This window comes from Penaeus monodon, chromosome 12 (assembly GCF_015228065.2).
Source record: "Penaeus monodon isolate SGIC_2016 chromosome 12, NSTDA_Pmon_1, whole genome shotgun sequence".
Lineage (NCBI taxonomy): Eukaryota > Metazoa > Arthropoda > Malacostraca > Decapoda > Penaeidae > Penaeus > Penaeus monodon.
In genome coordinates this window covers 42,703,413-42,715,912 of record NC_051397.1, presented here as the reverse complement: position 1 = coordinate 42,715,912, position 12,500 = coordinate 42,703,413, and the positions used below count along the sequence as shown (strand labels likewise).

At 33.9% G+C, this 12,500-nt stretch overlaps 2 protein-coding genes across 3 annotated transcripts in view; one reads left to right on the top strand and one right to left on the bottom strand.

Moving 5' to 3' along the window:
• LOC119579467 overlaps nt 1-2,620 on the top strand; it is a 26,326-nt gene extending 23,706 nt beyond the window's left edge. The window contains exons 2-3 of one of the 2 annotated variants that reach the window (XM_037927304.1): nt 1,165-1,322; nt 1,507-2,620. In XM_037927304.1, the coding sequence (XP_037783232.1) occupies nt 1,165-1,263 (99 nt within the window). In that variant the 3' untranslated portion in view covers nt 1,264-1,322; nt 1,507-2,620. The remainder of the gene's footprint in view (nt 1-1,164; nt 1,323-1,506) is intronic. The other variant, XM_037927303.1, reaches the window with a different exon arrangement.
• LOC119579468 (elongator complex protein 2-like) overlaps nt 2,381-12,500 on the bottom strand; it is a 10,743-nt gene continuing 623 nt past the window's right edge. The window contains exons 2-14 of the mRNA XM_037927305.1: nt 11,394-11,583; nt 10,458-10,580; nt 8,540-8,761; nt 8,079-8,333; nt 7,760-7,971; nt 7,312-7,418; nt 6,202-6,271; nt 5,681-5,864; nt 4,789-4,938; nt 4,362-4,527; nt 4,032-4,180; nt 3,376-3,621; nt 2,381-3,179 (exon numbers count right to left, since the gene is read on the bottom strand). Of these exons, the coding sequence (XP_037783233.1) occupies nt 2,956-3,179; nt 3,376-3,621; nt 4,032-4,180; nt 4,362-4,527; nt 4,789-4,938; nt 5,681-5,864; nt 6,202-6,271; nt 7,312-7,418; nt 7,760-7,971; nt 8,079-8,333; nt 8,540-8,761; nt 10,458-10,580; nt 11,394-11,583 (2,298 nt within the window). The 3' untranslated portion in view covers nt 2,381-2,955. The remainder of the gene's footprint in view (nt 3,180-3,375; nt 3,622-4,031; nt 4,181-4,361; nt 4,528-4,788; nt 4,939-5,680; nt 5,865-6,201; nt 6,272-7,311; nt 7,419-7,759; nt 7,972-8,078; nt 8,334-8,539; nt 8,762-10,457; nt 10,581-11,393; nt 11,584-12,500) is intronic.

Here is a 12,500-nt window from a genome sequence, read left to right as displayed (position 1 = left end):
TCAGATTTACGTTTTTTTATATTCTTTTTTATGCTCATTTACATCATATTTAATAATAACAATAATTGCTTTCTTCTGCTTTATTTTTTCAACATAATATTATATATATATATATATATATATATATATATATATATATATATATATATATATATATATATATATATATATATATAGACACACACACCACACACACACACACACACACACACACACACACACACACACACACACACACACACACACACACACACACACACACACACACACACACACACACACACACATACATACGCATACATATATATACACATACATATATATATATATACATATATAGACATATATAGACATATATAGACATATATATATATATATATATATATATATATATATATATATATATATATATGTATATATTAATCTATGCATGTGGTATAACTGCTAAGAAAATATTCCAGCGCACCTAAACATCAACACGAAAACAGGTGGGAGTCCTTCGCATGCCAAAGTGTTTCATCATACTTGTAAAAACAACGCCCTCTGTTGCTTAAGGTTTAGTGAGTTACGCCTCTTGGAAACGTAAAAAAAAAGAGAGAGAGAAAAAAAAGAAAGCAATATTAACAATCCAGAAATCTGATTTGCACAAAGACACACAATAAAACACACACAAACACACACACACACACACACACACACACACACACACACACACACACACACACACACACACACACACACACACACACACACACACACACACACACACACACACACACACACACACACGTACATGGTAGGAAACCCATTATGCACAATGTAGATTTATTGAAAAAGTAGACACCGGTTTTGAAATCCTCTTGAATTTCATCTGTAAGTCTGAAGATCCACATGTAGAAACTGTTGTCTCGTTTTTCCAGTAAATCTAGTGTATGTAAAATGTACTTTTTTTGCCATGTATATATATGTGTGTGTGTGCACACGCGCGGGTGCGTCATAGATTGATAAAAAGGAAAAAAAAACAGTTTCTGCTTGAGTGCCCCACTGAATTGGTTCGCTTGTCAACTGTATAAAATTTCTCTTAACTATCTGTCTCCTTGACTTAATGTTTTCTCTTTCATTCTGATAACATGAGTATTAAATATCATATTCTTTTGTCAACAGAGAAGCAGTATTTGCAGCAGCAAAGATACAACAGTGAGCACAGTCCAAGATAGACTGGATGTGGTAAAATGTGACACAATTGGTTTGAGGTACTTCTGATGCCCTTGAACCTCAACTACGGAAGGTCCTACTACTCCTTAGGTCACAAGATATGGTTGGTAAATATACATTTTTCTTCTTTTTCAATACTTTGTTCCTGTTGAAATTAGTCAATATTTGTAACTTGTAACAGTATGGGTAATATTACATGTAAAAATATAATTATGAAGTGTGACTTTTATATACAGATACCCAATTAATCATATACAAAGTAGTATAAACTGTATCTCTACTATTTTCCAGACTTCAAGCCAATGTACAGCCAGCCAGTAGACCAGAGAGAGATGCTATGAATGGCCATTATTCATCCAAACTCATAAAAACAAAACCAATTTGAAATGTACATAGGGTATAGAAGATAAGTTTTATTTCCACAAATTTAGTATCGTCTGGGACGTTGTGTCTACATTGTTCTTCTAGTGTCTGTTGGACTGTGTTACTTTAAAAGATTCTAACACTGAAGTAACCTGCAAGATATAACCTAGGATAGCTTTAAGTTGCAAGTATTATGATGTAAGATTCATGAGTGTTTAATACAATTAAATAATCATGAATTATATTTGTTGTGCCATGATCATTTTGATATGAACAGAGAGCTTTGCAAGATGTTTAATTCTTAACAGAAGAGTGATACATATTAAGAAAATCACAAGGCTTTTTCAGTAAACCCCTGAAAAAAATTCAGAACCTTTGCAGAAGTACCACAACAGTATGATGCAATTCGTATACACCAGATATATACACCACTGGTTATATTACTGTAGCTTTCAGTGACAATATGTAATTACTTGTACTAGTTTTGCAACAAGTTACAGTGAGTTAGATTGGAATGCTCAATTCTAATGTTTAAGGACTTTGCAGGCTTAAGTTAAAAAGAGAAAAAGTTTATGAACTGTTGATATTAGAAAGGCATTATGCACGTGCGCAGTGTAACATCACTGATGCCTCATTTGCCAAATATTACATTACTTGTAAACATCATTATTTATGAAATCAAATGCCCCAATATCAGCAGAACTTAAGCTTGTTCACTCCTAAATATAAGCTGTTTGCTTTTGTTGCTTTTTGTGTATATTATGAAATAAATACAAGAAGGCTAATAAATGAGGTGCAAGGCTATACTTCCTTGATTCTTTATGACTGAAATTCTGTGGAAATGAAAAAAATATATATATACATTTAGAAACTGTACTGTACCACGAAGATTTTAGTAACACTCAAAACAGCGAACAAATATTTTGTTTTTATAGTTTGCCTGTATGGAATACTATGAAATGTACAGGCAATATCTATTTTGTACTTTTAACATTTTGTAAATATGTTTAAAATGAACTGTAATAAAGAACAGGATCATAAAAATTTAATTTTTAAACCTTTTTTCTATAAGCACAAGTTCTTATGATTTGAAGGATTTTGTTGCCTTTATCTAACAAAGTTATATAAAAAAATCCATAAATGTTGTTTACCATACCAAAAATATTTGCTGTATAAAAGAAGCTCCAGTTTTTCAAATATATTTAATGTGGATCTGTGTTTCACAAAAACTGAGGGAATATATATTCCTGGCTCTAACTTGAAAAACAAATAATATAACAAGAAAAGAAATATAAAAAAGCACAATTACTTGCATGCTGTCTAAGTTATAATATTGTTAAAATGCTATGTCACTAAGTCAGGAAATTCATTAAATTTTCATCTTGACTCAATATCTGAAGGAACCTTGATCTCAAATATGCGGACTCCTCTATCATCTCCACAGGAGGCTAAGAGAGGAAGGCATCCAGTCTCTGTGGCTGGGCTAAACTGGAGACGTCTCACTGTGTTGTAATGTTGGTGGAGTACATTATACACATCTTCTGAAAACTGTTTCTTTTCGGAATTGTATGTTCGTATGTTGATCTCTCCATTTACTAGACCTGAAAAGTGTAGATGTGTTATAAGCATAAATGGTTCTGTTAATCAAACATGAAATCATGTTAATATCTATAACATAATGATGATCAAGGTGATAGATGAACAAGATGAAAGGTAAAAAAAAAATAAGATAAATTACTACTACTAACAATCATAACAATAAAAATACAATGAACAAAACACAATATAAAAAGCTACCTGTGGCCACAAGGTAAACTCCATTGCCATTGCAATCCATGACATCAACAGCAGTAACTTCATTGGTCTCATTCAGGAGTGTCTCCCTCACCCAACCTAACTCGCCTTGGCACCAAACTCCTACGGTCTTGTCTCGTGAAGCTGTTATGAAGCGCTGTGAGTCGGACATCCAAGCACAGGACCAAATGACTCGCCCATGCATGCTCTCCTTCTTCTTTGAAAAATCTGATACTTTGTATGTGGTACCTGTGTGAGGAAAATAATATTCAGTGATAATATCCTAGTAAGAATTTTGGAATTTTATAAGCATATCTTTAAATATATAATGCTTTACTATGCAAGCATTGATGTAATATATTATAGGCTTCTCATATTACCTGCATATCTTATCTGTACAAATCCCAATTCAATCTCAAGATCATGAGAGAGAGAGAGAGAGAGAGAGAGAGAGAGAGAGAGAGAGAGAGAGAGAGAGAGAGAGAGAGAGAGAGAGAGAGAGAGAGAGAGAGAGAGAGAGAGAGAGAGAGAGAGAGAGAGAGAGCCCTTAACATGATGCAATTGCAAACAAGAGGGAAAGACACATAAACACCTTCTAATGAATAAAAATAAATAAATTTTCTAGAAGTCAGATTTCACTTAGTCACACACTAACTTACCTTCTGGTAAAACCTCCTTTTTGAAGACTGTCCAGGTACGATCACGAGACACAGAAAGTAGATATTCATCATTTGGAGAGAAGGCCATCTGTGTGACTGTGAGGCGATGCTTTGCTAAGACATCCACTTGATGCCATGTATTGGTGTCCCTGAAATCAGGATTGAAAAAAATTCATAGCATTTTTCAATAAATGTTAACCAGGTTTATATCTTAAAATGCCTCCACACCATTTCTTTGATATTAAAATAAACTGCCAGTAACATGCTCTTATTTTCCTCCACTCCACTGATATAACAACTTGAATATCTTCTGTACTTTGATTCACGTACCAGAGAATGATGTGGGCATCCATTTCATGAGAGGCTTTGCAAGAAGATGCTAAGAGTGTTCCATCAGAATTGGCAGCCAGTGCAATGAGATCATTACCATGACCATATAATTTAGCTCCTTCTGGCCACAGCGTGTTTTGCATCAGCTGATCTTCCGTTGGGGGAGCTGAGGGAACGTATACACAATATAGCGACAAGGTATTTCAAGAATAGTGTTACTTTGTCAAAAGCTAGATAACACTAAGCAGCATCAAATAGTTAAAATTCGTCCTTCAAAGCTAACACAATACCATCACATTTCCTAGCATCAACAAATTCCATCAAACCCAATGAAGAACTTTTCAAATATCATTAATTCACATGAAAAGATTTTATCAAAACAGAAAGAACAGAATAGAATCTTTCCAACATGAACACCATTACGTGCCTGTAAGAGATAATGGCTTGAAGTATGCCTGAACCTCTTCCATTCCCTCCTCCTGTATTTGTTGCTCCTCCTGAAGGTCAGTTATGGTCACCGCTTTGTTAGACAAACCCAAGGATGGTACGGATGCACCTTCTCCAACTTTACATTTTTCTGAAAATTAAGGTTACAATGCCATGAAAAAAAGTGTTCCTGGAAGGTATATTATATAGGATGAATAAGAATAAGATGATGGAAAAGAAAAAGTTTCTATTTATATATTGGGCAAAGCCCTGTGACCTGCCAGTAATTCTAGAACATTTTTGTTGTTGTTGTTTTTGCTGTTTAATATGTCATGATAATTCAAGTTTATTATTATATCTATAATAATAATCATGCAACAATTTAGCAATGGCCAATGAAATAAATAAATTTTCAGATTAAGCATAACAAAGAATATGTTGCAGTGTGAGCTGCCTATTACTAATTTCTGAATAAGTCTATGAAACTACCATACCAATTTATTTGCACACATTACTGAGAATTAACTGTTTCTTCCTCCAAGAATTCATGCTAAGATATGAAATGTGATTTGTAAACATTGGTAATAAGAACCCTGGTAAAGCCAGAAAAGTACATAAGTGTAAAGTTTCTAGAGTTATGCAAAAATGGTTAAATATTAACTCAGAATACTATCAAATTTACCTTGATACTAACATAAAGATAATATAGCAAAATGTAAAGTCAATATCATTATGGACAACACAAATGGTTCCAATAAAAAAAGAAAAGAAGAAATACGAAAGAAAGAAGAAGAAAAAACATGAAAGAGAAAAAAGATAAGAAGCAAGAAAGAAAGAAAGAAAGAAAGAAAAAAATGAAGAAAGAAAGAAAGAAAGAAAAAAAAAATCCTCACCAAGATCATCTTCGACATTCACGTTACAGATCTGACCAAAATTGCGGATGAAGTTAGCAGGCGCAGCAAACCCTCTCACGACCTTCTCTTCAGCACCAGAGGCAAACCTGAATCTTCCAAGTCTAGCAATGCAAGCCATGTCATAGCCATGAACCTGAGGACGTCCTACTTCATGCCAGGCCTCCTATGATGAAACTGAAGGTTATCACTCTAGCCTAGACATTTAACTTAATAAATCTATAGATAGTACCATCAATTTCAGTCTACCTGTGATAACATTTAAGACTGTTAAACAAACCACCGACAAAGAAAAGAATTAATAAACAATACAACTAGTTAAAATAATCCTTTAGCACGATAACACCATATATCAAGAATATTTACTTTACAAAACTGAAATTCATACAATTACTGGAATTTCCACAACTAAGCAAAGCACTGGGAGTGTAATCAGACATATCCTTAATGTTCAAAATGACTACCAGATCTAATGGAGAGCAAATATAGAGTAAATAACATACTTTTCCACTGGATGATCTCCAAGGGGCATGCAGGCGTGTAGTTTGGTCTTTGCTGGCTGATAACAAATATCTGAAAAAAATAAACAAGAATTTATGAATGGACAGCTACTCCATTCATAAACAGCAGATAATCCAGGTAAATGAAAGACAGAGTAGAAATTATATGTTACATCTAATTACAAAACAAGAAATACACAAATCATGGTGTATACAAAAACACTTTTCCGTGTTGATACAATGAAAGAAATCATGGTAAAACAGATATTTCTCAACATTACAAATACTTTTATGAAACCCTTTCTATACAGATGTACACTTTATGACATTTATTAGCATAACAGCAACCACTACAGGTTGTCAAGAAACTTAAGTAGATATGCAACAGATTGAAGGAGAAAAGCAATGATAAAAGGAATGACACCTTTTAAACACAAAATGATACCTAATCCCTGACAAAGTATAGAAATAATATTCCAAAGAGAAACTACCTGTGAAATACACTGAAGATTGTATTGATAAATTAAAAATAATATTTATCATAACTGAGTGTCCACTAAGTAATATCAAATGGTGTAAAAATTCACCATCATCATCATCATCATCATCAGGGTTTCAAACAGTGACAATATCAAATGATGGTAGACAACAATCTTTGACTTTCTATTAAGCCTTTGTGCCATGCTTCTTATATGCTGTGGTTAATTCATTGGTGTATAGCTTCTGAGACTAGTATTATTTCAAATGCTAAAAGTTATAGTGCAATTCTAATAAAATAGTAAATAAAATATTCTCTAATTTTCATTATCTACAGTCTTCCAGATCATGCACTAATTAATTAGTAAAAATACTTGCTAAAATTAAAACTATTAATGCTTTCCACAACAACTGCAAATCAAGATTCTAATACAGCAGACATGAGAAAAGAAATATCTAAACAAAGCCTAAAAAAATAATAACAATATTCATACTGGACACATTCCCAGTGATGATTATATAAGAGTAAAAAAGGCAAAGACAGAAGAGCTATTCACATAACTGAAGTAAGTAAGTAAAAAGTAAAACAAAGATGAAAGAGAAGAAGAAGAAGAAGAAGAAGATGAATTTGCCCACCTTCCTAGTGGGTCCCATGCCATATCCACAACCTGGTCGAAATGCCCCCCAACAACCACACGAGGCTCCCAGACTCCTGACTGGTTTTCCCACAGATGGAGTCCACCCTGAAAAAGAAGAATGAAAAATAATTCTAATGCTTTTTTTTTGGAGAAATTCTTATAAAATACACATTGAAAAAAATATCTATAATATACCTGTGATATTGTATTTTACTTTAATGTTTTTAAGACAATAATCTTTCTCTTCTCATGTTTTCAATTAGGGAACATATTTTTATATCTTACTGATATCAAAAGCCTTTAAAAACAAATAACACATGTATCATAAAACTAAAATCACGTTTGGTCATATGTAGAAGTAGTAAATACTTATTATTCAACTGTCTCATATTTCACTTAAATATATTAAAACATCATGAAATATAAACAACCCTGAAGACACTTGCCTGATAGCTGCAGCCCATCACTTGCATACTGTCTGGGCTAAATTGGCAGCCATAATATCCTTCCATGTTGCCTCCGACCTCTCCAAGCCGAGCCACCTCAAGCCAAATACCACTCCCAGTATCAGCCCCCCCTTCTGGCTCCCAGATGATGATGGACCGATCCTGGGTCTTGGAACAAGTTAGGAGTCTGAAGGGTTGATGAACTTGGCCATCTGTTGGTTCAAAAAGTTGAGATTAGGACTATGCTATTATTTTTGAAATGTATGGTCTTGTTCATAAAAACTTTGGGTGAAAGTTCTATTCATGATCTCTTTCTTACCTCTTGTGATAGTTCGAGCCCAATGGACTCCAGAGACAAGACCTTCGTGCCCAGCCAATATTGCATCTAATGACACAGATAGAGTGATGTCTTCCTTGTCTGATGAAACTTGAAAGATGACACTTTTTAACTTTAGTATCGCATCCCCCTTTTCGGTTGTGTCTTGGCTCTCCTTACCACCTTTCAGGGTGGTGAATTTCCACAAGCGAACTGAAGCATCTTTCGAACCACTAGCCAAGAGCATGTCTCCACTATCTTTAAACAGAATTAGCTTTCATTAACATAAACCATATGTTAATTTACAACTTGATTTATTCTACTTTGCAATATTTAATGAAATGGAAACTATTATTGCCATAATCAAAGACCCAAAAAGTTATGACATATGAAATCTAACAAAGGCAATAGTATTTCACTCTACCTTTCCTAGACTGTATTTTTCACACACCAATACTTCTTACCTTCCTTCATGAAATCTAAAGCCACAACCCAATCTTCATGGCCAATGAGGACAGCTGTTGGAACATACTTCCCGAGCTCTTTAGCTGTCATGATATGTATCTTGCTATCATGGCCTCCACAAACCAGGAATGGGTATTTTGAACCATCAACATTACAGAACTTTAACTTCAGTATAAAAGCTCTTCCAGGTGGTGTAGTGGAATTCAGACATTCAAACTCCCCTGCAAAAATAATCATATTGGGTACTGAAACACAATGGAATATGTAATTCTAAAAACTACCTTCAATACACCTAATATAGCTATAATTGCAAATATATCTAAAGTCAGTTAACCTTCAGTATTTTAGAATTGTTAATCCCTATAAATATTAGTAATGTCATTAACCCAACGCCTCTGGACGATGTGTAGTTCATGTCGGGGATGACTTGGTTGCTGCTCCAAGTGGCGTGCTATTCTTGTCATGGTTGACTGGATTCAGGCAATTGAGGATGGTCATTTATGTAATGTTAGTATGACACATGCATTATATCTTATGTTGTTCTTTATAAGGATCCCTCATAACCACAACCCATGTCCTGAGGCTTTGCCTGAGGGAGAACAGGATGTGTAGCCTAATGCTATGATTGGCTATTGTTTTGTATAAAGGGTGACATTTAGCACATAAATGATTTGCCTGCTATGCCTGGAAGACATGCACCAAAAAATTGCGCTCTCTTGCTGTTGCTATGTACCTGTCAAGAACCTTCACTCCAAGTTTACATGATTAGTCTCCCCATGTCAACTAATAATAAAGTCATATCATTCAACCACATATACTTCCCAGAATGGGGGTCAAGCTCATACAGAAATTCTTCTGGAGGTACTAGGTTAATTACCCTGGTATAGTAAGTTTTAATCCTTAGCCGCCAGGTGGCATGTACATACATGCCATGGCATGCCTGGACTATATTCTGGGTGGCGTGTGCATACATGGTGCGACAATCCTGTGTTTCAGGGGTATGTAAAGTCATGCCATGGACGCTAGGGTGACGACACTAGCTACGGGTTCATAGGGCCCAGGGCACTATGAACCCGGGAGAGGGCTTACATATCAGGAAATCACTTGTCGGCATTGGGTTAATGATATATGTGTCAGCTGGGTTCCAAGTTTATATTAACTAATGACCTCTAATCCATGGTAAAAAATTTTCCCCCTATATTGTCTGACATTCATTGATCTGGAGAATCAATATTTATGGCTGCATGACACTGATCCAGCAGCATGAACAGTAAGAACTACTTGGCCAGCTGCTCCATACTATATCTACCTCAGCTGGGGTATTGTGGTCAGGAGTGATATATCATTTTGGATTACTGATTTATTACCCTTAAATATCCCTCTTAAGAGACCAATAAACAGTATAATAAAAAAAAAATTATAATAATAATTTTGTTTGATTTCATTTGTTACAATGGATATTCTGGTGTGACATACTGTCTATTTCACTTTGCTTCTATAAGTGATAGCAGTGATGTGAAATGAAAACACTTGACATTAAATCTGGTACAGAAGGATTAACATTAAACATATGGTCTATAACATCAATAATATATCTATATAATTACTCAATACTTGTACCTTAAGACTAATAGTCTATCATAAAAACAGAGCCTTAGCTAGGTATATTTGCATATAATTATTCCTGGAATCAATAATAAAGTATAGTACATCCATCTTTTTGCTTTTCTCGCCATAATTTTTGCATTAGTAAAATCTGCTTATTCTACATATTTAATTTCAAGCTTACCAGACTAGTAAGGTTCAACTTGTATTACAGAAAATATGCCATTAGCATATTTCCTAAAAAATACACTGTATATCAACTAGAAAGAAAATTAAAAGATATCAAAATTACATTTAGATTTAGAAACTCACCAGTTTCAGGGCAAACAGCCCAACATGAGAGACTGTCTGTGGTTACAGTCATAATTAATATTTTCTCTTTACCATTGTCTGTAATAACTGTTGCATCACATAATGGAACATGTGACTTGTGATCTGAAAAAAAAGAATAAGTTTAGTTTAAAAAAAAGAAAAAAAAGAAAAAAAATGAAAAAGCAAGAAAAGAGGTAGCTCTTCTGCCACACTATATAGTATATTTAGCAATATCAAAATAAGTAGTTAGATCTTGCTGCCCAACCTTTTGTTGTAGAAAGAACAAATGAGAAAAATAACTCTAGAGTTCAAGATGTGTTCCACTTGCTTTAATTTTATCTTCTACAGAAATACAAATATTTCTGATAAAGATACACTTGAAACATGTGAAATACATCTCCTGTGCTGTGAAGGTACTCATTCTCAGTCATTCCTTTATATACATATGTCACACTGAACTGTGACCATCTTTAATTATAATGAAATCAATATTATCAACATAACAATTCAATTTACAAGTAGTATCCAATTCTAATCTCTACTTAAAATATCCTCAACAAAATATGGTTTCCTCAAACACTGAATGATAAGATACATATATTTAAAAAGACAATATTTGTAATGACATCTAAGGCCTTGCAGATGTTTATATCAACAATGCTAGCAAATTATCTGAGGCCAAGCTGCTCACGTCAAGTGTCCAAGCTATCATTATTCATGAAATATCAACTTATACATATATAACATATATATTATATCATATCAAACATATATATATATATATATATATATATATATATATATATATATATATATATATATATATATATATATATATATATATATATATATATATATATATATGAGAAAAACTGTCTATGTCAGATATCTAGTCACAAAAAAGGAACTCTACTATAAAGTATTGTATATAAATACCTAGAATAGCCTTAGGATGTAAAACTAAAAGCCCCTCTTCTTCTTTATCTGAGACAGTCCAGACAACTGCTTTGGAGTCAGCACCAGTAGTAACCAATGCTGGACCAGAGGAAGGTGCTGGCTGTACCCATTGCGAACAAGTGACCTTGTTGCTGTGAACTTTTGTGCCTGCACCAATGATTCTGCCATCCTGTGAAACAGAAAATACAAGATGAAGCTAACCATATATGAAACGTAACAGTTTCATCTTCATCAAAAATTTTCTTCCTACTGTATAAATCAAATTCTTGTCTGATAAAAATGCTGAGAGGATTTTTTTCAACATAATATTCTTCTCATAGACTTGACTCCTTCCCACTTGCAGTATTCACTTCTATTGAAAATATAAAAACGTAAAACATTCTCTTTCACACTTAATGTGCCACAGGGACCATATGAAGTCTGAACATGTTTCAGTTTTGAATAAATATACTTTTTGAAGGAAATATATTGACTTCAGGTCTATTCTTTCACATCAATATCCATTCTTAGTAGATCGGGTATGAAAAAGAATACATAATTGTCATTTTAGCAATTCATCAGCCAATAAGGAATGTACCCAAACTTTACCTTAACCGTTTCCTGACGGGTAGTATTCATAGTGGCCCGGGCCCTGCTGCCGGGGGTTTATATCGTCACCCTAGCATGTGTGACCACTCATGCCCAATACCAGCATCCCTTGCCTTTTCTTCATAATACTATGTGGATATGTTGTATTTTCAGTTATCATTATTTCCTAAAGTCTCTATTTGCCATATTTCCTGATAAATCAAGACTGAAAGATATTTTTGTTGTTATATAGACTCCATAGTTGATCATTATTCGCTCTATAGCCTGAATAAAATAAGCAGTGTGTGGTATCATGGGGTTGAAATCGTAGGTTTTGTAGTATTTTATTTTTCGTATAGTAAAAATGAGAAAGTGTTAAAAACTACTTAATCACATTTTCAGTGGCCGAAAAATCATATTTTGCCGTGGTTGTAACAAAAAAAAAAAACTCATGGCATGACCATACATACACCATGGCATGTAAGTACATGCCCCCGACAGATAGTCCAGCCATGCCAT